Source organism: Nannospalax galili, unplaced genomic scaffold, assembly GCF_000622305.1.
Source record: "Nannospalax galili isolate Female #2095 unplaced genomic scaffold, S.galili_v1.0 scaffold1119, whole genome shotgun sequence".
Lineage (NCBI taxonomy): Eukaryota > Metazoa > Chordata > Mammalia > Rodentia > Spalacidae > Nannospalax > Nannospalax galili.
In genome coordinates, this window is record NW_008343597.1 from 364,547 (window position 1) to 390,184 (window position 25,638).

General features: G+C 46.2%; 3 protein-coding genes across 6 annotated transcripts; 2 read left to right on the plus strand and 1 right to left on the minus strand.

The window, feature by feature from the left end:
- Positions 1-2,995: 2,995 nt before the first annotated feature.
- Tinf2 (TERF1 interacting nuclear factor 2) lies at positions 2,996-8,265 on the plus strand. 2 transcript variants are annotated; one of them, XM_008839812.3, is made up of 10 exons: positions 2,996-3,458; positions 3,546-4,159; positions 4,240-4,323; positions 4,436-4,534; positions 4,613-4,720; positions 4,804-4,906; positions 5,051-5,492; positions 5,579-5,634; positions 5,742-5,833; positions 5,931-6,444. In XM_008839812.3, the coding sequence occupies exons 2-10, from the start codon at positions 3,968-3,970 to the stop codon at positions 6,054-6,056; spliced, it is 1,302 nt and encodes a 433-aa protein (XP_008838034.1). In that variant the 5' UTR covers positions 2,996-3,458; positions 3,546-3,967; the 3' UTR covers positions 6,057-6,444. The 2 variants fall into 2 exon arrangements, with proteins under 2 accessions (XP_008838034.1, XP_008838035.1); XM_008839813.3 differs by lacking the exon at positions 5,931-6,444 and adding an exon at positions 8,128-8,265 and having other exon boundaries at positions 2,999-3,458.
- On the minus strand, positions 6,584-13,040 carry Gmpr2 (guanosine monophosphate reductase 2). 3 transcript variants are annotated; one of them, XM_008839807.3, is made up of 10 exons: positions 12,885-13,040; positions 12,437-12,557; positions 12,179-12,298; positions 10,000-10,083; positions 9,685-9,858; positions 8,508-8,589; positions 8,314-8,420; positions 8,104-8,146; positions 7,377-7,536; positions 6,592-7,197 (listed from the first exon to the last, which is right to left on the minus strand). In XM_008839807.3, exons 2-10 carry the CDS (start codon positions 12,521-12,523, stop codon positions 7,008-7,010), a joined length of 1,047 nt encoding a protein of 348 aa, XP_008838029.1. In that variant the 5' UTR covers positions 12,524-12,557; positions 12,885-13,040; the 3' UTR covers positions 6,592-7,007. The 3 variants fall into 3 exon arrangements, with proteins under 3 accessions (XP_029422682.1, XP_008838029.1, XP_008838030.1); XM_008839808.2 differs by having other exon boundaries at positions 12,772-12,909; XM_029566822.1 differs by lacking the exons at positions 12,179-12,298; positions 12,437-12,557; positions 12,885-13,040 and adding an exon at positions 11,586-11,973 and having other exon boundaries at positions 6,584-7,197.
- Positions 13,041-13,198: 158 nt separating this feature from the next.
- On the plus strand, positions 13,199-24,618 carry Nedd8 (NEDD8 ubiquitin like modifier). Its single transcript, XM_008839805.3, has 4 exons — positions 13,199-13,400; positions 23,120-23,167; positions 23,317-23,399; positions 24,249-24,618. The coding sequence occupies exons 1-4, from the start codon at positions 13,383-13,385 to the stop codon at positions 24,343-24,345; spliced, it is 246 nt and encodes an 81-aa protein (XP_008838027.1). The 5' UTR covers positions 13,199-13,382; the 3' UTR covers positions 24,346-24,618.
- The last annotated feature ends 1,020 nt before the right edge of the window (positions 24,619-25,638 follow it).

Genomic DNA, 25,638 nt, shown 5'->3' on the forward strand with positions numbered 1-25,638 from the left:
CCCTGTAGCCCCAGCTGTCCTGGAACTCACTATGTAGACCAGGCTGGCCTTGAACTCACAGAGATCCACCTGCCTCTGCCTCCCAGTGCTGCGACTAAAGGTGTGCGCCACCACGCCCGGCAATAATATATAAATAATTTTAAAGAAGAGACCGAGCAAGCAAGAGAGCACTCTTGTATAATAGGAACACAAGAAAAAGAACTGTACTTCTGAAGACCTTAAGAAGTTTCTAGAAGTCAGATGTAGTGGTGTACAACAGTAATCTCAGCATTAGGGGGACTGAGACAGGAGGATGAGAAGTTTAAGGTCATCTTTGATACACAGTCAGTTCCAGCCAGCCTGGACTATGGCAATGTAAAAACACAACTCTGACCTCAAAGGGGTAAGAGACTGTTTATTCTGAAGTCAAAAATATGAGTGACCATGGTCTGGGACCACAAATTTAAGTTTCCCTAAGTTCCATGTTCCAATGTGGAAGCAGTTTCAAGAAGTTTTTTTTTTAATTATTATTGTTGCTTTTATTTTATGTATACGAGTGTATTGCCTGCATGTGTAAGTGCACCCATGTGGTACAAAGCCTACAGAGGCCAGAAGAGGGTATGGGATCCCCTGGAACGGGACAGTTGTTAGCCACCATGTGGATGCTGGGAATCAAACCTGAGTCTTCTGGAAGAATAGCAAGTGCTCTTAACTGCCAAACCATCTCTCCAGCCCCTCAAGAAATCTTTATAGCAACATAACAAAGAAAGTAAAAAAGTCAAGGCACTTTTCAAATACATTGGTAGAAACATTAAGTAGGCAGTTCAGCTCTAGGCCTCTGATGCTATCTGATGACACTCAGCCTTTTGGCTGTTGGAAGTTAGGATTTTGTTAATACATCCCAAAAGGTTTTCATCTATTAGTTACCAGATATTAGGTCTGACACAGAGGTGGGCAAGGATTGGCTATTCAGGGACTAAAGAGAGCCCAAGATAAATTGTAATTTATCTCTGGACCTACAACATTCCAAACTCCTTACCATCATTGAAGTTCTAATATTTCTTACATTCCAAACTCTCAACCACTGAAGTTCTAATCAGTTAATTAGCTTCACACAAGGTTGAATTTGAAGATTTTTTTTTTTCCCTGAGGACTTTCCTTCACAGCTATAGGAGACTGTCTCAAAAAAACAAGCCGGGCGTGGCTGTGCACGCCTTTAATCCCAGTACTGGAGAGGCAGAGGCAGGCGGATCTTTGTGAGTTCAAGGCCAGCCTGGTCTACATAGTGAGTTCCAGGACAGCTGGGGCTACAAAGAGACCCTGTCTCAAAAAGACCAAAAACAAACAAACAAAAAAAAAAAACAAACGGTCTGGAGAGATGACTCAGTGGTTGAGAGAACTGGCTGATCTTGCAGAGGACCTGGGTTTGGTTCCCAGTACCCACATGGAGGCCAACAACCGGCTGTAACTCCAGTCTCAGGGGGACCTGATGCCTGCCCTCTTCTGGTCTTCTCGGACATTGCATATACAAGTGTACTTACGTGCAGGTAAAAAACGCTCATACACATAAAATATAAATAAACTAAAACAAAAAAAACAAAACAACAAACCATAAAGAAAACAGCAACAAAAAAAGAGTCTCTAGAGAACGTCAAAGACAATAGAGGTGCCAGTAATAAAAGAACTAGAGGAATTTTAGTTCCTAACATGTACATGTACAGTAAACAGTAAACAGCCTAATCTCTAGCCAGATAAACACAAAACCTCACACTAAAGACTGGTTTCCTCAGTTCTTTTTAGCCACACATCTGACACACTCTACAAAAAAATTACTTGGCACACTATAAGAAAAATAAATACACGCACACTTGCACACACGCCTGAAGAGGCAGAGCACCTACCAGCAGCAGACTCAGAAAGGCAGACGTAATGGAAGTATCAGACCAAAAACTTTGAAACTATAACCAATACGCTCTGGACTCAAATAGGAAAAGTGGATAGCATATACGAACAGGTGGGTAATGTGAACAGAGAAATGGAAATTCTAAGAAAAAACTGACAGGAAACATACTGTTAGAGAAACAAAGCCTCATCAATAGACTGGACAATCAAGTGAGCTTGCAAGACATGTTAGAGAGTTAGAGACATGTGGGGGTAGGGCAGCAATGGAAACAGGGTCTTGTTATGAAGCACAAGTTGGCCTTTGAACTCCTGGCAATCCTCCTGCTTCAGTCTCCTTCATGCTGGGATTTCTAGGTGCACACCACCAAACCTATGAGAAAACTCTTTAGAAAGAATTAAAATGATACAGGCAAAAATTTAGATCTAAAGCCAGGTGTGGTGGCACATACCTTTAATCCCAGCACTCAGGAGGCAGAAGGTGGATCTCTGTGAGTTCAAGGGCAACCTGGTTTACAAAGTGAGTTCCAGGCCAGCTAGCTGGGGCTACAGGGAGACCCTGTCTCAAAAAAAACCAAAAAAAAAAAAAAAAAGAAAAAAAAGAAAAAGTTAACTACAACTTTACATATTCAATTTGTAGTACCTTGAGACTAGGTGTTTCTCAGACAATTAATGACTGGATAAGTTCAGAAGACTGGGGTAGGGTAGGGAGGTGGAGACAAATTGTGAGGCCATTAGTCTAGGAATGGAAAAAATGGTCCAAAGACTAGACGAGTTTTATTAAGTGCTTGTAAGGAGGACCAGGCAGGTAACTAATTCAATCAACAAACTAGTGTACACAGTGTGCCCGGTTCTGTCCTTGGGGATGGTAATAAGAGACAACCTGAGGAATGACAAAATAGAACCGTTAATTCACTAAGGGGCATAGTTTGGGTAGTGTTCAATTGAAACCTGGCAAAAGAAACTTTAAACAGTTCCAACTACGTGACACAGGAAACGATGTGACCCCGAAATGCACAAAAATTTCTGTGATCCTACCGTTCAGAATATCCCAGGCTGACACCTCTTTTTCAAACTCTGCTTTTTACTTATTTAGGCACCGGGAGCTGAGGGGCAGTAGCAAGCACTCTACCACGGGTCTACACCCCAGCCCTGTATTTTGTTTCTTAAAGGCGAGCGCCCTCTTCTGGTTCGTGGAAGAACAGCTGGATTCCTGAGAAGCAGCGGCTCAGGAAAGGCTGCGGGATTTACGGAGTGGACCCGTCGGGTGAAGCGCGGACCGGTGTGGACTGAACCCTTCACGGAAGGACAACAGAGTGGACGGACCCCTTCACGGAAAGACCCAGTGCGGACCGACGCCTTCAGGGAAGGACCCGGTGCGGACCGACGCCTTTACGGCAGGACCCGGTGCGGACCGACGCCTTCAGGGAAGGACCCGGTGCGGGCCCCCAGCTTCACGGACTCCCGCGCTCCGCCAGGACTGGCAGAAGTTGACGGCGGGGCCCGCGGCGCGAGCAGCCAATCAAAGCCCCGGCCGCGCGCAAGGGACGCCGGGCAGCCGCCGCTCCCCGCGATGTCAGGTAGCTTCCCCGCCCTTCCGTTCTCTTCTCTTAGATTGTATTGTCTGCAGTGCAGTGTTTTTGTATTTGTTCTGTTTTCGGTTTCAGGTGTATGTGGTGAGTGCGCCCGTGCCCTGCAGTCCCCGCGGAGGACAGGGAAGGCGTCGGATCCCCGGGAACTGGAGTTATGGCAGTTGTGAGCCGCCATGTGGGTGTCGGAACTCGAACCCGGGTCCTCTCAACAGGGCCCTTAACTACTGAGCCAGTTCTGCAGCCTCCTGTCGCCCTCTCCCGGGGCAAGGGAAGCCGGGCACGTGACCGGAAGTGAAGTACAGAGGATTTTTAGAGCGGAGGCCCGCAGGTCCCGGCAGACTCCATCCCGTTGGGACGAGACCCAGAATTCCGCGGCTTCGAGAAGGCTGAGTACACCGCGACCGCCCGGACCGGACGTCCGCCGCGCGAACTGCCCCGAAAGCCCGGCTCGTCGGAGGGTCGGGAAGCCTGCGGGAGGCAGAAGGAACCACCTCGCTATGACCCCACCCCGGGGGACCGGTCCCGCCTCTCTGCGCTTCGCTGCAGCCGCCAGCTGGCAGGTGGTTCGCCGGCGCTGCGTGGAGCAGTTCCCGCGCGTGCTGGAGTTCCTGTGGTCCCTGCGCGCCGCCGCCCCCGGCCTGGTTAGCTACCGACACCACGAGCGCCTGTGTATGGGCCTCAAGGCCAAGGTATCCGGGAGGGCCGGGATGCGGGAAATGAGGCGGGGCGCTTGGAAAAGGCTGGGAATTCTGAGCCCAGTACTGTACAGGTGGTGGTGGAGATGATCCTGGAGGGCCAACCCTGGGCCCAGGTCCTGAATGCACTGAATCGCCACTTTCCAGAGTCTGCAGCGGTGCGTAATCCCCGTCCAAGTCAAATGCATTAGGCATGATGCAAGGAAGTTGCCCCCGTATTCGGGTGCCTCCATGTACCCCCAACTTCACCATCTTCCGTATCCTCAACAGAGAAAACGAGACGTGAAGATCCTGGAGGCAAGGGAAACTTTTTGCCGGTATGTGAAGCAACTGTCAGAGGCCTCTCTGGATTTGGCCTCGAGTCTCCAGGTGAGACTGGTTGGTTTGGAGGCTGTTACGTGATTCCTATTTTCTCGAATACTCTGACCTTCTCTTTCCCACATACAGGAACTTGAACAGGAGTACGGGGAACCCTTTCTGGCTGCCATGGAAAAGTTGTTTTTTGAATACTTATGTCAGCTAGAAAAAGCACTGCCTACAGTACGACCACAACAGGTTGTTGGCACAAACACTTAAGGGCTGAATGTGGGGTGGTTGTAGTCAGACTGTGGTCTTCATACCTGTCACTTGGCCCACAGCTTCAGGATGTTCTAAGTTGGATGCAGCCTGGAGTTTCTATCACCAATTCTCTTGCTTTGCACCAGTATGGTGTGGACATGGGGTGGCCATGGCCACTTCCAGGTAAGAGGACCATCTGGGATAACTGGGAATTTGGGAGATAGTGTTAACCAAACCTTTTGAGTCAGCCCACTGGAAATTCTGTAGGCTGAGACACAAACCTGAGTTAACCTGTTCCCAATTTTCTGTATGAACCTCCTTTTTCAGAGAACTCTGTTTCTGACCCAGTGAACCTGACAGACCCCATGGAACAGACTCATCAACAACCACAGCCGGCAGCCCACAGTCCACTGCGGAAAGCTATACCTGGTCTTTGTGGACCAGCCTCAGGGAAGTATCCAGAACCTTTAGCTGGCCAACACTTCAATCTGGCCCCTCTGGGACGGCGTAGAATCCAGTCCCGATGGACATCTGCAAAGGAAGGCCATAAAGGGCGGCCTATGGTCATGCTGTTTCCCTTTAGGAATTGGAGCTCATCAGCCGAGGCCGTATCTAAACCTGAAAGCAGGGACGAGTGTGGAATACACACAGCAGGTTCTGTGGTCACAAAAGCAGTAGCGACTGGGAAGTGTGAGAGCCCGTCTCAAATCCTGGGGAAAAGAGTGTTAGAGGAGAACTCAGCTGACCTACCTGCCTCCAAGCAAAAGGAGTAAGTGGAAGAGTAGTTTCTCCTTGCTTAGGGTCACGTGCTTTGCCTACTTCCTTCATCCTACCTATCCTTTGCTTCCATGTCAGGAACTGCACGGATCCTCTAAGACTATCGTTATCGCCTCCTAGAGCCAAGAAACCAGGTAAGTGGCTGAATCAAGATTGAATCACACAAGTTCTTTTCTTGGGGGCATTTCATGGCCTGTGTTTGCCTGGAAGAATGATTTTAATTGTGGTCTCCTTCCTGCAGCGCAGTCTCCATCTCAGTGTAGCTCCGTCATTACCATAGGAGACTTGGTTTTGGACTCTGAGGAGGAGGAAGATAACCAGAGGGAAGGAACGGTGAGTAGGAAGCAGAAAGCTGAGAAAAATAATGGGCAGAAAAAGACAAAGTCCGTGTTAGGGGTTTCCAATGCAAGGAACTGTGCTCCTTCTCTAGAAAGTGTCTCTGGAAAACTATCAGAAGACAAAGTTTGACACCCTGATCCCCACGTTCTGTGACTACATCCCCAGTATCCTGCCCATTCCCTCCTATGACTGCATAAACAGCTCTAGAGCCCTGTGACAGCACTGGATTGCCCTCTGTCCATCTGCCTCCACAGCTCTGCAAATAGTTAAGTGGAAATGAAGTGGAAGCCCAGACTTTAGTTGCCCGGGTATATTACTAAAAGCTTTGAAATGGTTGAAAATTAAACCTTGGATTTGTTATGAATACACTGTCTGATGGGAGGAAAGGGAATGAAGACTTCATAGGTCTGCGTAGGTCATTCCTCAGAAACATAACCAGCCTCTCTAGAGCTGGATAAATACCTTTTTCCTTTTTCCTTCCTCTGTAAAGGGTTGCTCAGAAGTACCTAGGAGGGATATAGTTGAGAGCCTGGAAGAGAAACTGTCCTTAGGCTATTCTGACACTGCCCCTAATGCCACAATACAGATAACTTTCATGCTAGTTATCTAGGGCTGATAGCACTAGAATGTAGATGCTTCATGAGAATAATCCTTACTGTCCTCGATTCCACTGGTCAGTGCTAATCCCACTTCTGCCCAGGGGCAGCATCCAGGTGCTATTCTGAACAGAAAGCCCAGCATCTCTTTTACCATCAATAGTTTTATCTTTATTGAGGTACTTCAAATATTTAAGTACTTCTAAGGTTTTTAGGTATTTGATCTTGTTTAATGAAGCTGATTAATATGATTCCAAAAAGTCTTCCTCCTTCAGACAAAGCCTATCATTTCTGTGTCAGTCAACATTTTTTAATCTTTGGGATGCTGTCCCCAGATTCCCATCTGTTGATCTTACTTCGTTTTCTCAGACCGTTTTCTTCCTTGTTCCCTAGTTGAGTGTCCTTGGCATTTTGTTTGCATAGACAGACAATCAGAGTTGCTGCAGGAGCCCTCAGGGGTAAGATGCTAGGAAGTGAATGAAGTAATACACAGCCATAGTAGCTGAGATGGGTGAGAAACCTTAGGAGGTCCTGTGGTCCGAGTCCTGCTGCCTTGGGAAAGCTGCTCAGGTCTAGTGGGAATCGCTGAATATTGGATTCACTTGCTGGGTGACTCGGATGAAGGTAGTTCTCCGACTTAGCTCCTTCAGTTTAGCTGCTCCCACGTAGGTACATGTAGATCGGATCCCTCCTAAGATGTCACGAATAGTATGTTCCACATCCCCTTTAAAGGGAACTTCTACTGTCTTTCCTTCTGAGGCCCTTGGAATCAGAAAAACTGTATTACCTCCTTGTTCTGGATTCCTTAAGCCCAATGACTCTTTCTGTCTTTAGTGTTTATAGCCCCATTACCATTTTTCTCCTAAGAATGGTGTCCTACATTTCCCAACAGCTGCAACACCATCTCCAAAAACACTCAGGTATTAGACCCCCACGTATACCTGTATTCAGCCACACCTCCTGCGTACTTCTTCATGGCCATTTCAGAACTCATTCCATAGAAAAGCTTGTACTTTTTGCCATCCCTCTCGATGAGTTCACCACCTGATTCACTATGCCCAGCCAGCATGCCACCCAGCATCACAAAGTCTGCTCCTGCTCCTGTCAGAATCAAAGCGGTAGAAAAGATGTATCTGGTCAAGGTGCCATTAGCCACCCTCAAAAACAACTGTGTCACAGTCTCACGTCTAGTAACTACTTCAGCGTCTTCCTGGTTCTGTGTAGCTGACCCACAAACCCAGTATTTTTGAGACCTCTGAAGGTTCCCTGCCTGGCTTCTGCTTTTCTTTTTACTGCTTTGCCCACCTTGTGGTGAGTCATTCTGCTGCTCCCAACTGAGTCCCAAGAACACAATCTCCTATCTTAAGGATCACATGGGAAACGAACATGCAGATTTGCAGGTCCATTCCTCAGGATGATTTTGTAGATCTGGTGTGGGGCTCAGGAATCTACACTGTCCAACAGTCTAGGAGACAGGATAAGTGTCTCTCTCTCTCACCCTTGGAGAGTCAAAATTCATCTCAGGAATTCCCTTGCTGGCTTGCCTCAGGTAAGTTCATATTATGAAATCATCTCAATGGCTTCCTGAGCTAGCCTGATCCTTGACCCCCAGAGGTGATTTAGCTTCTTCTACAGGATCCTCCTTCCATGCTGTCCCAGTCTCCTTACCAAAAGCCTTTGCCACATCCCCAGGACAGCTGCAGCCTCCATCCTACAAAGTAAGGAGTACTGTGAGAGCACGAATTTCTCAAGACTTCTCAGCAGCCCACCTCAAAGTGGATAAGCACTCAGTCCTTGACCAGAACTTGACCAGAGCCCCCACACTGCAGGAAACAGCTGTTGGCCAACGTCAATCCCCACCGAGCCCTTGGGCCTTACTGAAATGATATGGCCTCTGAGGCCATGAGCAGCGTCTGCACACTCCATCACTGCACTGAGCTGTGGATACCCTACTCCAGTTTTTTTCCGGGTTGTACAAACAGAGCCTGGGGAAAGCATGACAAACGTTAGAGTGAAGTGTTCTTGGATGTTGCCACCCCTTGGCAGTCAGAAGCCCTAAGAAACCAGCTTACCTGGACCAATTCCCACTTTGATGATGTCAGCCCCCGAGAGGATTAGTTCTTCTACCATCTCTCCTGTTACCACATTCCCTGCCTGAGACAGCAACCAAAATATCCTTATGGTAAGAGACGGAGAGGTGCCTTTGTGCTCTCACATACAGCATGCTTAGAGTATGACCTTCCTATTCTATTACAAAGAAGCAGTACCCAGGACTCCTGCTGGACCCTCTACTTCAAAGGACCTGCTTTCCACCCACTGTCCCCCAACACCTAGTGTGGAAGTAGAGGGGACTGGCCAGCATAGTTATTGAACTAGGGTGAATAGAGTTTACTGTGTGAGCAACAGGGAAGACATGATGGCGCAAGAGAACTAAGAAGCTGTTGCACCATGCAGCAAGTGACTGAAACCCCCAGTACTGGAACTCTCTGCCTTCAGAGAACAGGGAGAGACATGGCGATGTAGGTTAAAATACCCATCCACAACTATATTTGGACAATACAGACACCCCTTTCAATCCCATCAATGCTGTGAAGAAAATGAGGCCTTTTCATTAGCTTCTAAGCTTCTTAAAAAGATAACACATTGTGCCGGGCGTGGTGGTGCACACCTTTAATCCCAGCACTCGGGAGGCAGAGGCAGGCGGATCTCTGTGAGTTCAAGGCCAGCCTGGTCTACATAGTGAGTTCCAGCACAGCTGGGACTGCAGGGAGACCCTACCCTGTCTCCCCCCCCCCAAAAAAAAACCATTGTTTCATGTGATACTTTGTTATTGTTTTGAAATACAGCCTAACATAATCAGGGCTGGCCTTGAACTCCTGATCTTTATGCCTGTACCTGCCAAATCCTGGGATTACAGGTATGTGCCACCATGCCTAGCTTTTATATGCTTTTATGTTGTAGTACATGTCCCATTTCGGTAGGCAGACATATGTACCGCAGGTATGTGCAATGCATAAATGTTTGTTTTGTGAATGAAGTCAGAAACACTTGATTCATACGGATTGTGAATCAACGTTCAAAGATACTACACTGGTTAATATACATTTAAAGCTTTAAACTGAACAATAATGTGTATATTAGAAAAAACATAATAGACCAGAGGACAAGTGAACTGATACAACAAAAGAAGAGTGTCAGGATAGGGTAGGAGGAGACAGATGTACTGATTGCAGGACAGTAGGAACATACCATGATGGTGTGTTGGGGGAAGTGCTTCCGTACATCCTTTACAAATTCAACAAAATGTTCAGAGTAGCCATTTGCCACATCCAGGCATATATATTTCACTTGGGGAACAGCTTCCAGGATCTGTTCCAGCTGCTCAAAGTCAGAAGAGCCTGTGCCTGAGCTGGCAGCCAGGTACTGTGGGAAAAATAGCATTAGACCATCCTGTGGCATTGTATCAGAGATGATCTGGTAAGCAGCCAATGGGGGTTAAAGGTCAAGAAGCCAAAAAAGGATTCCTGGAAAACTGATAAGGGAGTAGGGCAGGCCCAGTGTTACCTCAAGACAGTCAGGATTCTGGCCAGCAAACTCTTGCCACTGATGGAGGCTGTAGTGCTTGTGGACAGCAGTGAAAAGGGAGAACTGGGGAGAAGAAAGAACCATCAAAAAGCAAGAAAACCAGGGCTGGAGAGGTGGCTCGGCAGTTAAGAGCACTGACTGGTCTTGCAGAGGACCGGGGTTTGATTCCCAGCACCCACATGGCGGCTACAAACCATCCTTAACTCCAGTTCCAGGGGAATCCGAAGCCCTCTCTGACCTCCTTGGTATTGCACAACACGGGTGCACTCACATACATGTAGTCAATACACTCATACACATAAAATAGCATTTTAAAAAAGCGAGAAAACCTTATTAGGGTCTCTTTCTGGATAGAGATCTTTATACTACTATCCTGAGAGAGAAGTTTATGATTGAGCTGGTCCAACCACTATTCTCCCTAAAAACCCCAGTATAGCTTTTACCCAAGCTGCTGCTAATCAGATATTCCTGCCAAAGTACTGTGATCTGGGTTGGATTTAACCTGCTAGCACATACATTACTTTTGACCTAGAAAGTGACAAGGACATGCTCTTGGTACAATAGGACAAGTAGACATGGAAGAACCACAAAGAGGTGGGATGGAGCTAGTGTTTGTCTACACCTTGCACTAAGGTCATCTAGTACTGAACTAACCTATGTTTTTATCTTCTGGCTCATTTGCTAGCAGTACTTCCATGAGTCTAGATGCACACAAAAGTTCAAGTAGGGCCAACGAAATACTATCCCATCCTTTCTCTGTTTCTATTGTAGTAAGGATATTTTCATATTACATAAACTCAGGAGGCTCATAACCTCTACCTCACCAAATTGAAAATGATATCCCAATACTTTAAGGCATTCAAAAGCCATTATAAATGCTGGTGTTTGTGCTTTGAAAGTACAAACAGGCAAATGGACAAAAGTCAACAGTTGATTGAGACAGCACAGATCTTGAAAGTGCATAGAAACCCAAGGAAGTCATGTATTAGACAGCAACAGGAAGTTCTTTGCTTAAAAGCTGATATTCTGCTTTCTCAGTAATACTCAGCTGTCCACATGCTGATAAGTAAAAATTGCTCTAGGAGGTCACCAGGGTCTTAGAGATATGTTGACATAATATGGCATAAAGAACACATAAATATCAAGCCTAAGAAAAACAGTTTGCTTGCTTGTATCCAACCCTTTTATCATTACTGAGACTTGGCTCTTTCTAAAATCTGATCTCTGTAGCACTTATCCATGATACTAAAATTCAGTCCCCAACAGGTTTATGTCTTACAGCATGTATTAGCAGATTTGCCATTCCCAAAATCCACCTGTCAGGATAGGCAATGAGCAACAGCAGATTCCTGAACAGTTAGTAAATGGCAACAGGAATAAAGTCATCAGAGTGCATAATTATCAACCTCAAAGAAAGTACAACAAACTTTCTACACAACAAAGCCAGAGACAGGGAAGGGAAGTCCTTAGGGTTAACAGCCATGGATAGCAGTAAAGTCCTCCAACTAGGGCTACATGGATTAATCAGCAAAGCTCATGTGTTGGTAAAGTGCCTAGAAAACTACCTTCTCAGCTATAAGCATAGAGGCAGGTAATACTAGTGATAGGAGCAGTGTCTTTCCATTTTCAAAGTGAACAACCTGCATTTAAGAAAAACCTTCCATGTGGGGTACATCCCAGAAACTCCCAGGAACCTAGGACTTAAACAAGAGGAAGATTAAACCAATAATAGGCATAAGAGAAAATAACCTGCTTCTCTCTAATATTCCAGTTAGAAATTCTGAATACTCAGAACTATTTAGTTTCTGGACAAAACAGTGAATACCAACTGTTGAAAACTGTGCGACTGAAGAGATGCATGATTGGGAGGGTTGGCTTGGATGCTGCAAAAATTTGGTAAGGTATCTGAACTTAGTAGGGGGAAGAAATTTTTGTTTACACATTAGAAAATGGGAGGGAACAATTTTGAGTCCTACAAATTCAAATGGATCTTTGAACTGATCAGATAACAGGACCTTAGCAATGGAGAAAATAGTAAACTAAGCATTTTGAAGTGCCAATTGCCAGAGAACTGAGAATGGGAGCTGGGATGCAATGCCTCTGCAGCCATTTGGGACAACAGGGCACTTTTAGGTAAGGCGCATGGATTTAGTCTCACCTTACAAAGAACCTTAGCCATCTCAAAGGTACCCACGGTATCCATATTGGCAGCAATGATGGGGACGCCACTGTACGTCTGCTTTGAGTTCCGAAATGAAAAGGATCTTGTGAGATCCACCTGTAAACGTTAACAGGAAGTTAGGCGTTTCAATCATCTAGACTGAAAATACGTATCACATTGGAACCAGGCAACTTTCTTGGTCCTGGCCCACCAGGATTTGGGGACTAAAAAGAGCAAGGAAGGCAGCTGGCTCACCTCACTTCGAGACTTAAGGGTGCTGCGTTTGGGCCTTAACAGGACATCCTTGAAGTCCAGTTTCACATCGTTGTCAATATGAGGCATGGTGCGGGGCTGGAGTTAGCCAAAAGTTTGAGGGCTGTAAGGTTAGGAAATAAGTAGAGATCTATGAGCCTTAATATGCTGATGGCGCCAGGACAGGGCCCATCCCTCCTTTCACTTAAATTGTAAAGATGGGTCACGGTGTGGTCCCTATAGTCTTGCTGGAGCCATCCTATTGGGGAATTACCCGGATACTTCCTTCCCAGGGAGAACTAGGAAGGGATTGTGATCTCTGAATATGCATTCCTTACCCCGCTATCTTGCTTCTCCCGCCCGGGCAAAAAACAATGTGGAATAAGAGGCTGACTTGGTGGGGGAGGAGGAATGAGGAGGTTTCAAGCAACTTCCGGCATGGGGTACTCACTTCCTGCTGCCTTGACTACGGTGGCAGTTGACCAAAGATTCTTTTGCTTCGCAGCTAGCCTCGTGCAGCCCGGCTGAACCTCGGGGGCGATGCTAATAAGTTCCGCTAAGTAACAGAGTCCACGTACTAAGGTTGCCGTTGGGTCCGAGCGGGGAAGGGACTACAACTCCTAGGGTGCAAAGGACAGAGTAGCCCGTGGCATGATGGGATAAGTAGTTCGTTCCGCTGCTGCCGGCCTCTAGCCCCGCTGGGGACTCGAAGAGGCTCCGCCTGCGCCGTGACGAAGCTGGCTGCCTTCCTGTGGTCGACAACGCCTTGAAACGGACACCGGGGCCTTCCCGAGCCCTTCTGGGACCGGCGCAAAGGGGAGAGCGCGGATCCCGAGAGTGACCCGGAAGCAGAAGTTTCCTCCACCGGCGGATCTCTCGGAAGCTACAGCGCCGACCGCAGCGGGAGAAGCATCCGTCTGTCCGCCTGCAGCCCCAACCTGGGAAGAAGATGCTAATTAAAGTGAAGGTGGGAGCCTTTCCAGCTTGCCATGACTCGGTAGTACGGGCTGGCCGCTGCGCCTTACGAGAGACGTGGGGCAGGAGAGCCATGCCTTTCCTGAGCCCGGAGGACTAATCCCCTCCTCCGGCCGGCGCGCGAGGCGTGATGGGAAGAAGGGGACCGCGGGGGGCTCGTCGTGTGGGTGGCGGGTCGCGCCCGAAGACCTCTACCCCTGCGGTCCGCGCTTCCTGGCAGGTTGTGCTAAGAGGCCGCGTTTGTCTTGGTCTCCCCATGTCCGCGTCGTCGCAGTCCTGAAGGCCTAGCAGCAGCCTGGCTCCCACTCCAGGACTTGGGGAAAGCTCTGCCCTCCCCTGTGCGTGCTTCTTCAGTCCCGAGCATGGGCTGCCTCCACACGCAGCACTGAAACGTTAGCGTGGGGAAGCTGGTGCCTTTCTGGAGCTACAGACTGAGCCTTCTCTGGGAGTTGCCAGGGCTCGGATCTCAGTCGTGTTTCAGGAGCTAAACCTAGGAGTGTATTCGTTTGGCATCTGCGTCTGAGCGGATCATTAAGAACTAGACTTGGCCGAGCCAGGCTAACAATCGGCCTGCTAGTTGTCAGTACTGAGTCTCATTAATACCTTTCCTTTCAAGTCCCTTAGTTTCTTCGTCAGTTTTAAATCCTTATTTACTCATATCTGCGGTTTTTATCTTAGTACATTTAGACAGAGACACAAAACAATTGATGCAGTGCGACATTAGTTTGGCCTTTTTATAACGATGTAAGTCTGTCATCAGTTATTTACCATATATAATAGCTTTTTTTTTTGTCTTTTTGAGACAGGGTCTCCCTGTAGCCCCAGCTGTCCTGGAACTCACTATGTAGACCAGGCTGGCCTTGAACTCAAAGAGATCCTCCTGCCTCTGCCTCCCGAGTGCTGGGATTAAAGGCATGTGCCACCACGCCTGGCCTATAATGGCTATTCTTAACCTTCCTTTCGCCAAGCCTTCCAAACCTCTTAATTAAAGATAAAGCCAAAGAGCAGGTTGATGATCATTGTGGTAATCTATGAGTTAATGGGCCTGTGAGTCTCAAGCATCATTTATTTTCATTAATTGTTTTTAGTTAGCATATATAATAATAGCTTCCATTATGAGGGGTTTTTGGCCATATAATTGTATTTTGCTCATGTTCCACCTCCCTTACCCTCTCTTGTCCCTGTCTTCCACTGGTCTCTTTCCTCCTCCCAAATAGCCTCTTTCTGCAAATACTGTTTAAAAACATCTGAGCCGGGCATGGTGGTGCATGCCTTTGATCCCAGCACTTGGGAGGCAGAGGCAGGCGGATCTTTGTGAGTTCGAGGCCAGCCTGCTCTACGTAATGAGTTCCAGGACAGCTGGGGCTACAAGGGAGACCCTGTCTCAAAAAGACAAACAAAAAAACAAATCTGAATGATAGCCCATCCCTGTAATTTCATTACTCAGGAGGCTGAGGCTGGAGGATCTCAAGTTCAAAGCCAGTCTGGGCTGCATACAGAGACCCTGTCTCAAAAACTGGGAAAGAAAGGAAAAGAAGGGAGGGAAGGAAGACAGGCCAGAGCTCAGTGGCGGACTGCTTTCCTAGCATATGTGAAATCTTACTTTTGATTCTCAATGCCACAGGAAGTAAAAATTGATCCAATTGTGTGGGTTTTTTTTTAATGTGTATGAGTGTGTTGCCTGCATATGTGTAAGTGCACATGCTGCACTTGTGTTGTGCAATACCCAAGGAGGTCAGAAGAGAGTTACAGACTTCTTAGCTGTCATATGGGTGCTAGGAACTGAACCCACATTCTCTGCAAGACCAGCTAGTGCTCTTAATGCTGAGCCATCTCCCCAGCCCCAATAAGGTTTTTCTTTTGAGGGGGGGTCTTTTTGAGACAGGGGTCTCCCTGTAGCCCCAGCTGGCCTGGAACTCACTATGTAAACCAGGCTGGCTTTGAACTTAACAGAGATCCACCTGCGTCTGCCTCCCGAGTGTTGGGATTAAAGGTGTAGGTCACCATGCCCAGCCCTAATAAGTTTTAAAATCAGTAAATATCAACCAGGTGTAGTGGTACAGGTCTTAATCTCAGCACTTGGGAGGCAGAGTTCCAGGCCAGCCAGCTCTATGTAGTGAGGCCCTGTCTTAAAAAAAACAAAAAGCTAGGGAGCTGGAGAGATGGCTCAGTGGGTAAGAGCATTGGTTGCTTTTGCAGAGGGCCTGGGTTCAGTTCCCAGCACCCACATGGAAGTTAACCACTGGCAGGGGTAAATCCAGTTCCAAGGGATCTGACACCCTCTTCTGGTATCCATGGACATTGTAGGCACATAGTGCATTTAAATACATGCAGGCAAAATACTCATAAAGTAAAAATAAATAAAAATTTTTAAAAATTTAAAGAAGCTATCAGTATATATATGCTCAGGTTCTACAGGATGAAAGCAAAGATCCGGGTATACTGGTGGAGAAGGGTAGTTTGCGAAACTTTTCATTTTTTGTTACCCATACGCTATTAGTTTATATGTATTTTAGTGTGGCTCACTGTTTAATTCTTGAAAAGCACTGACAGATGAATGCTTTGCTTTTTTGAATCCCCTTACTCCAAAGAAAAAATTACTGCCATAATTGTGTGTTTTTTAAAACATTTTAATCCACACTAAGATTTTACTACCTGACCCATACAGTTTACTATTTGATATGCTCTGATGTTTTCAATCCATTTTAAGATGTTTTTATTAACTGCTTATGGGTTGAGATCTACAGTTTAAAAACTACTGTGTCCAGATAGGCTTCTCAGAATTCATGAACCATAAGATCACCCAAGCTGATAAAATGATTATCACTGTTCTCTGAATCTAGAGAGAGAGAGAGAGAGAGAGAGTGTGTGTGTGTGTGTGTGTGTGTGTGTGTGTGTTTCATTTTTGGTTTTTTGAAACACTCTCACTCTGTAGCCTGAGTTAGTCTTAAATTTGTGGAGATCCTCCTGCTTCAACCTCCTAATTGTGGTTGAGAGGGGCCATTGCCAGGCAGCCCAGGCTAATTCCAAATTCACAGTCCTCTCCCTTCATCCTCTCAAGTGCCTGGATTACAGATGTGCACCACCATGCCCAGTTTTTGTTTCTTTCTTGGAATCTTTTTTTTTCTTTAAAAAGATTTATTTTTATTCATACAAGTGTTTTTTTATTATTTTTATTTTATGTGTATGCATGTATTGCCTGCATGTAGGTAAGTGCACCCGTGTCATGCAGTGACTGTGGAGGTCAGAAAAGGTGTAACGGACAGTTCTTAGCTGCCATGTGGGTGCTGGGATTTGAACCCTGGGTCTTCTGCAAGATCACCCAGTGTTCTAACAGCTGAACCTTCTCTCCAGCCCCTGTACAAGTTTTGATTGCCTGTGTATATGCTGGTATGTGCATAGTGTCCACAAAGGTCAGAAGAGGGCGCCAAAGCTGCCATGTGGGTGCTGGGAATCCAAACCAGTCCTCTGGAAAAGCAGCAAGGGCTCTTAAGCCCTGAGCCACCTCTCCAGCCCTTTTTTTAAGGTCTCACTCTGTAGCCCTTGCTGGCCTGGAACTCCCAAAGATCCGCCTGCCTCTGCCTTTCTAGTGCTGGGACTAGAGCTGTGTGCCACAGTGCCTGGCCACAGTCTGGTGGTTGTCGTTGTTGTTGTTTTGTAGCCCCAGCTGGCCTGGAACTCACTATGTAGATCAGGCTAGCCTCAATCTCATAGAGATCTGCCTCTCAAATGCTGGGACTAAAGGCTTGCGCCAACAGTGCCTGGCCACGATCTGCTTTTACTTAGCACTGCCCTTCTTTTCTGTAATACTTTCTGCCTAACATTGATCTCTTTGTCCTTCATCCCTTTCTTCGTTTCCTGTGTTTCTTTATATATTAAGTACATGTGGAAGCAATTAATTAGTTGTTACTATAGCATTGGTGGCTTTTAGTAAGGTTCTTTGTGACTTATTTACTTTTCAACTGCTTCTCTAAATAGCTGGTTTCTTGCATATCTTTCTGTATCCCTTCTTTACGGTTAGATTCTTCCTACTTTTTTGTTTTGTTTAAGATAAGTCCTTATGTAGTCCAGAACTAGCCCAAACTTAGTATGTAGCTGATGATGACCTTGAACTCCTGATCCTCCAGCCTCCACTTTTCTAAGTCCTGTGATTATAGATATTTGCCACTATGCCCAGTTTATGCAGTGCTGTGGATCGAACACAGGGAGTGTGCGTGCTAGGTATGATGGTTTAAATGAAAAGTGTCTCCCACAGGTTCAAGTATTTGTACTGTTTGTCAGTTGGTGGTGCTGTTTGGGAAGGGTCATGGAACCTAAAGATGTGAGCTTGCTTATAGATGTGAGTTCTCAGCTTTTCTGCTGCCACCTCCACTGCCATGCCTTCCAACCACAATGGACTCTTGTCTCTCTGGAACCATAAGCCTAAATAAACTTTTTCTTTTATAAGTCACTTTGGTCATGGTGTTCTATCACAGCAACAGTAAAGTAACTTATATGCTAGGCAAGCTCTCTACTAACCGAGCTATATCCTCAACTCTTTTCTGGTCTGTTTTTATTTTTTAGGACTGGAGACCTGAAACCAGGGCTTCATGCATACTAGGCAAGTGCTCTACCACAGAGTTACAGCCCCAGCCCAAATCCTTCCTGATTGAAATCTCTTGTCACCTCATCTCTGTGATCCTAAAGTTAAATCCATTACCTTCTCTCATAAGCCATCTTCCCAATACCTAGCTCATGTGTTGGTCCTGTCTGTCTACCAGGTATATGTGGAAAATGATTTTTTTTTTTTTTTTTTGTCTTTTTGAGACAGAGTCTCCCTGTAGCTCCAGCTGTCCTGGAACTCACTATGTAGACCAGGCTGGCCTCAAACTCACAAAGTTGCCTCCCAAGTTCTGGGACTAAAGGTGTGCGCCACCACGCCCGGCTGGAACATAATTCTTGAAGCGTTTCCCTTTTATTTGTATTTTATGTGTATGCATGTTTTTCCTGCATGTATTTAAGTGCACCTCGTGTGAGCCTGGTGCCCATGAAGGCCAGAAGAGGGTGTTGAATCCCCTGGAACTGGAGTTACAGATGGTTGTTAGCCACGACATGGGTGCTGGGAATTGAACCTGGGTCCTCTGCGAGAGCAGTCAGTACTCTTGACTGATGAGCCATCTCTAGGCCCCACTCAAGTTGCTTCTGGGCAAATATTTTCATTTTTTAGATAAATGCCCTGCAATGGAATTACTAGGTCATAGGGTACATATTATATGTAATGTTAAGAAAAATTTCCCGACAGTTTTCTAGGGAGTTATACCATTTTACCTTTCCACCTGCAGCAGTGGAACATCCTAGTTGCTCCAGGCATTTGCCAGCTCTTGCTGGTGTTAGTTCATTTAGACTTAAACTGATCATTAGTTTCAACATAGCACTTTGCTCTTGCTTCCTTGTATACTGCTCCTTTCTAAAGTTTGTCTTGTATCTTGATTGTAAATGTTCACTTGAAAGTTTGTTGGCAAGACTGAACTGCTTTTTTTTTTCTTTTAGAGATGGAGTCTCCCTGTAGCCCTAGCTGGCCTGGAACTCACTGTGTAGACCAGGCTGGCCTCAAACTCAGAAAGATCCACTGGCTTCTGCCTCCCAAGTGCTGGGATTAAAGGTTATGCCACCACACCTGGCAAGACTGAACCACCTTTTTTTTGCGGGGGGGTATTTTTTAGATAGGCTCTCCCTGTAGCCCCTGAAACTCCCAGCTAACCTGAAACTCACTATGTAGACCAGGCTGGCCTTGGACTCACAGAGGTCTGCCTGCCTCTGCCTCCCAAGTGCTGGGATCAAAGGCGTGTGCCACCATGAACCACTTTTATTTTTTTAAGATTGATTGATTGATTTTTGTGGTTTTGTGCCTGTATATGTATGCCATGTGTGTTCCATGCCTGAAGGAGCCAGAAGAGGATGTCTAATCCTGTGGAGCTGGAGTTCCAGGCAATTGTAAGCCACCCCACTCAAGTGCTGGGAACTAAACTCCAGTCCTCTGAAAAAGCAGCACTCTGTTAACAGCCACTGAGCCATCTCTTCAGCCCCCCATCACTCTTTTTAAAATACTTTATTTTATTTTATGTGTATGAGTGTATTGCCTGCATGTATATGAGTGCACCCATGTCGTGCATTGCCACGGAGGTCAGAAGAGGGCTTTGGATTCCCCTGGAACTGGAGTTAAGGACAGTTAGTAGCTGCCATGTGGGTGCTGGGAATTGAACCCGGGTCCTCTCCAAGACCAGTCAGTGCTCTTAACTGCTGAGCCATCTCTCCAGCTCTCCCCCCACTGCTTTTTTTTTTTAATCTCCTTTAGGACTTACCCTTAGGTTCACCATATGTTTGTTAAATTGCATTAAATGTATTGCCAGGCCATAGTGATCAGCTTTGAGAGAAGAAACATCTTGTATCAGGAATATCTTTTAGGACTGGGGAGATGGCTGCGTAGGTAAGAGCACTTGCTCTGCAAACATGAGGACAAGAATCCAAATCCCCAGCACTCCTGTAAAAACCTGGGCATGGCTGAAACCCCAGCATTGAAAGGTGGAGACAGGTAGGTCCTGGGAACCCAGCCAGCCTATCAAAACACCTAGCTTCTGGTTCAATGAGAGACCCTGTCTCAAGGCAATAAGGCAGGACACCCAGCCTCCTGCTCTGGCCTGCACACACACCTGCACACTCGTGTGCTTGCCTCCTCTGCCAAAATAACTAAATAAAAAGATCTTAAAACCCCATGTGAAGCCAAACATGGTGGTACACACCTTTAATCCCAGCACTTGAGAAGCAGAAGCAGGTGGATTTCTGAGTTCTAGGTCAGCTGGGCCTACTGGGAGACCCTGTCTCCAAAGACGAATGAATGAATGAATGAATGAATACTAAAACCAGGTATGGTAGTGCAATGACTGTAATCGGTCCATTGGGGAGGCCAAGGCAGGTGAGTTATGAATTCAAGACCAGTCTGTGCTCCATAGTAAGGTTCAGGCCAGTAATAAGACTCTCTCTGTGTGTGTGTGTGTGTGTGTGTGTGTGTGTGTAATTACTTTTAAATAATTTTAATTACAATTTAAAATCTACCTAAAAAAAAAAAAAAGGGTATAGCCAGGTGTGATGGTGCATGCCTTTAATTCCAGCACTCGGGAGGCAGTCAGAGCCTGCTGACAACAGGACCCTGACACTGCCCAGCACCTGATTCCTTGCATTTGATTTTGGGTTTTTACAATTCCCTCAATTAACAAAGTGAGATCAATCACCTGAGGGAGAAAAAAAATGGCTAAGAGACACAGCTAATAGAGAGAGAGAGAGAGAGAGGGAGAGAGAGAGGGAGAGAGGGAGGGAGAGAGAGAGAAACAGGTACGGTGGCATCTACCAGCAGCTCTGGCGTCTGGGAGGTGGAGGTGAGGATCAGAAGTTGAAGCTTGGCAGTCTTTCTGCAGAGCTGCTGCTGTGCAGTTGGGCCAAGCGGGCCTAACTTCTGTTTCTTGGATATGGGCAGTGGCCTCAGCATGCATTCCTGGACACTGGACTGCCTCACTTTTCAGTTCCCCCACATCCTTCTTGTTGTGTGGCTGCTTAGAAACAGCATGGGTTCCTGTCTTCTCCATATTCCTGGGATTTACAGCCTGCCCGCCCTGGGTTTTTCTTTTAAACGCATAAAAATTTCCCTCAAACCTCAAAGAAAAGTTCAAGGTTATCGTTGGCTCCATAGCAAGTTGGAGGCCAGCCTGGGGTACATGAGTCCCTGTCTCAAACAGACAAACCTTAATAGCAAAGAGAAGGGTGTGTGTATTGTTCACTCATAGACCCAGATTGTCACTCAAATTGGGGGTAGCTCGGTCTCATCACATGAACATTTTATTTAAACTTAAAACTCTTTTCCTGATTTTTGAAGCAAATCCCAGACAGCATAGCATCTGTAAAAGAATTACCACGTAGAGGCTGGAGAGATGGCTCAGCAGTTAAGAACACTGACTGCCCTTGCAGAGGACCCAGGTTCAATTCCCAGCACCCACATGGTGACTAACAGCGATCCCCAACTCCAGTTCAAGGGATCTGATGGCATTTCACGGCACAGGCACACCTACCTACATGCAGGCAGTACACTCATACACGTAAAATAAAAAAAGAGGGCTGGAGAGATGGCTCAGTGGTTAAAAGCATTGACTGCTTGCAGAGGACACGAGTTCGATTCCCAGCAACCACATGGAGGCTGTGAACCATCCTTAACTCCAGTTCCAGGGGAATCTGAAGCCCTCTTCTGACCTCCTTGGCATTGCATAACACGGGTGCACTCACATACATGCAGGCAATACACTCATACACATAAAATAATAATAAAATATTAAAAAATAAAATTATCGGAACTCTAGACCATCTAGAACCCTGTCTCCCTGTAGTCTCCTCTGCAAATTATGATTTACTATCATCAAATGATCCGTTGTCTCCTTTGTTTTTTACAGTTTGAATTTGAATCTAAGATTTATACATTGCAGCTGGGCGTGGTGGCACACGCCCTTAATCCCTGCACTCAGGAGGCAGAGGCAGGTGGATCTCTGTGCATTCAAGGCCAGCCTGGTCTACATAGTGAGTTCCAGGACAGCTGGGGCTACAGGGAGACCCTATCTCAAAAAGACCAAAAAAAAAAAGAAAAGATACATTGTAGTTGGTTAATACCAATAAGTTCCTTTAAATTAGATTCCCCTTTTCCATTTTTTTTCACATTTGATAAACTAGGTTGTTTGTCCCAAAAATTTTCTGACAATTTCATTTTTGCAGATTACAAAATTTATTTTAAAATTTTATTTATTCTCCATTTCCTGTCAATTGGTAATTAGGTCTAGAGGCTGGATTATAGTCTTGGTGTGTTATGTGTGAGAATAATTTGTGATGTTATGCTATATACTGTCAGGTGGTTTCACTGGCTCATAAGTTAGTTTTTTCTAGGTTAATTTCTTAGAAATGGAATTCTGTAGTTGAAAAGTCTGCATTTGCCCAGCATTTATGGGCAAGGTAGCACATGCCTTTAATCCCAGCACTCAGGAAGCAGAGGCAGGTGGAGCTCTATGAGTTCAAGGCCAGCTGGGGCTACAGGGAGACCCTGTCTCAAAAAGACCAAAAAAAGTTAATCTTAAAAAAATAAAAACTGGTTGAAGGTGGTTTCTGGTGTCTTGGGAGTCCTTTGAATTATCTGAATGTTGATTTCTAGACTGGATTGAAGTCTTTCTGACTTGAAGGATTGCTTTATGGTAAACTAGGACACTTGTGATTGCTGTGTTATCTTGTTATTCTTGCGGACTTGGGAAGTGAAGGGCAGAAGGAGATGATTTGTGGAATTAAGAGAATCAAGTGGTTCACAAAATTCTTCCTTACCAAAGCTGCCTGATGATACAAGTATGATAAAGGTGTTCTGATTCTCCAAGGTGGTGTTACTGAGAATGTGCATTGCTCAGAAAACAGCCCCAAGACCAAGACTTAGAATGATAGCCGGGCTTGGTTGCACATGCATGCCTTTAGTCCCAGAACTCGAGAGGCAGAGACAGGTGGATCTCTGTGAGTTCAAGGCGAGCCTGGTCTACATAGCAAGTTCAGGCCAGCTGGGGCTACAGGGAGACCTTGTCTCAAAAAGACCAAACAAAACAACTTAGAAGACAAATTGCATTTAGGCTATGGGATTTACGAAACCTTTGTCTGTTTTAGACGCTGACTGGAAAGGAGATTGAGATTGACATTGAACCCACAGACAAGGTGATGTATACCTGCCTGTGCCTCCCCATGCCTCATGCCTATGTTTGGGTATCTTTATGAACTTGGTCCTCTGCTCTCAGTGTTGTCCACACAAGACTTCTTATATTTCTATGATTCTAAGCAGCCTTTGACCACTTCTTCCTCTAAAGGTGGAGCGAATCAAGGAGCGTGTGGAAGAGAAAGAGGGAATCCCCCCACAACAGCAGCGGCTTATCTACAGTGGCAAACAGATGTGAGTCTGGGGATACACAAGCTGTGCAGCCCAACAGTCTTACGTGAAGAAGAGTGAAGAGGCAGGGGACAGGGCGGGCAGGCAGTCCAGCTCCCATGCTTGTGGGTGTGTGTGTGCCCTTCCAGCCCTTTGGCAGTTTGGTGAAGCATACCGACTCTTCTCAGAAAAGATTTTTCCAGTCATAGAGTAAAATATATAGAATTATAATAAAACCTATGTTGAAACACATTTACCAAATTACTAAAACAAATCTGTAATATATATGTGCTTCATTAGTATCTTATTGTAAGGTCTAATGATGGGTCTGATAATTGCCAAATTTTTGACAAACTTTTCAAGATAACTGCAGTTAAAAATTCAGTATAAGGGGCGGGGTGTGGTGGCTCACGCCTTTAATCCCAGCACTTGGGAGGCAGAGGCAGGCGGATCTCTGTGAGTTTGAGGTCAGCCTGGTCTCCATAACGAATCCAGGCCAGCTGGGGCTACAGGGAGACCCTGTCTTAAAAAAGACCAAAAAAAAAGGCAATATAAAAACATCCAATTTCACCGGGCTTGGTGGTACGTGCCTGTAGTCCCAGCACTTGGGAGGCAGAGGCAGGCGGATATCTGAATTCAAGGCCAGCCTGGTCTACATAGTGAGTTTCAGGCCAAAAAAAAAAAAAAAATCCATCAAATTTCTGTTGTTCATATGTTACTGTATTAACACTGTGGGTTTCTTTGTGTTTAAAATTAAATACTAAGTCACATTAGTTAGTAAAAATAAGTATTTTTCTCATCCAAGAGCTGTCTGAAACGCAGGTTACAAACACCATTCCAGACAGTGTTTCTAACGCTGTTTCCTGTCTGTAGGAATGATGAGAAGACGGCAGCTGATTACAAGATTCTGGGCGGTTCAGTCCTCCACCTGGTGCTGGCTCTCAGAGGAGGAGGCGGTCTTGGGCAATGATGGACCTTCACTGCATTTTACCTCCTTCTCCTGTTGCTCGTAACGAGGCATCACAAATCCTCTCACTCTCTGGGACACCAGAGCCACTGTCCCCTCCCTTGGATGCCCAGTCTTGTGTGTCTACTGGTGGGAGAATATGAGGACCCCAGGAAGCAGTGTTCCTGGCCCAAGTGGCCCTTGCTGGCTGTTGGGTCTTAGTTTGCAGTCCTGTGTGCTTCCCTCTCTTATGGCTGTGTCCTTGGTTGTCAATAAAATATTTCCTGGCCTCCTGGAGTCTCTTTCGCCAAATCTGACTAAAATGAAAATGGTACAGTGGCACCAGTTACCAGCCTGAAGATGTGGAGGCACACTCAGAAGGGCTTTTGTTTTGTTTTTCTTTTTTTGAGACGTGAGTCACGTGTAGCCCTGGCTGGCCTGGAACTCACTATGCAGACCAGGCTGGCCTTGATCTCAGAGATCTTCCTGCCTCTGCCTCCTGAGTGCTGGGACTAAAGGTGTGCAACACCATGCCCTGCATATTTTTTATTTTGAAACGGTTTTGATTATATATCTCCTAGGCTGGGCTTGAACTTTTGATCATCCTGCCCCAGCCTCCCAGGTAGCTGGGATTATTGTAGTCCTGTTCTGCCACTTGGCTTCAGCATGGCTTTTCAACTACAAAACACTTTGACCTCATCACAGATGAGCCTGAAGGGGGCTGCTGTTGCCTTCTCCCCACTGTACAGGTGGGCATACTGAGACCCAGACAAATGATTTCTCCAAAGTTTAAACGTCAGGTTTTTTTGTACTCCACCCAAGGAACAAGCTTGGTCAGTGTTTGGTCCCTGTTCTTTAAAAGGATTATGAGACGGGAAAAGTCTACTCAGTGCTGTGCTGGAGTCAGCTCTTATTGAGTGCCAGCTGTTGCTATCCCCAGCATCACTGATGCCTGTTGGTAGCTTGCAATTTGCCATATCACCCTGGTGTGGTGGTTCAGACCTGTAATTTCAGTATTTGTGAGTCCAAGGCATGAGGATCAAGAGTTCCTGGCCAGCCTGGGCTACATAGCAAGACCCTGTTGGGGGGGTGGGGTGTTGGGGAGAAGGAAGAAAAAGAAAATTTGCCCATGGTAAGAGTATTTCAGAAATTGGCAAGTAGTACGGATCTTTCAACAAACTAGTTAGACGTGCACCGGCATACTAGTGGGGGTGGGGGGAACCAAGGGAAGAAACCACCGTCGCTCCTGGACTCAGTCTGGTAGGAGAGTCTTAGAGCAGAGCGAGACTGGGTTTCCTTGCTGGTGCTGATCTCCGC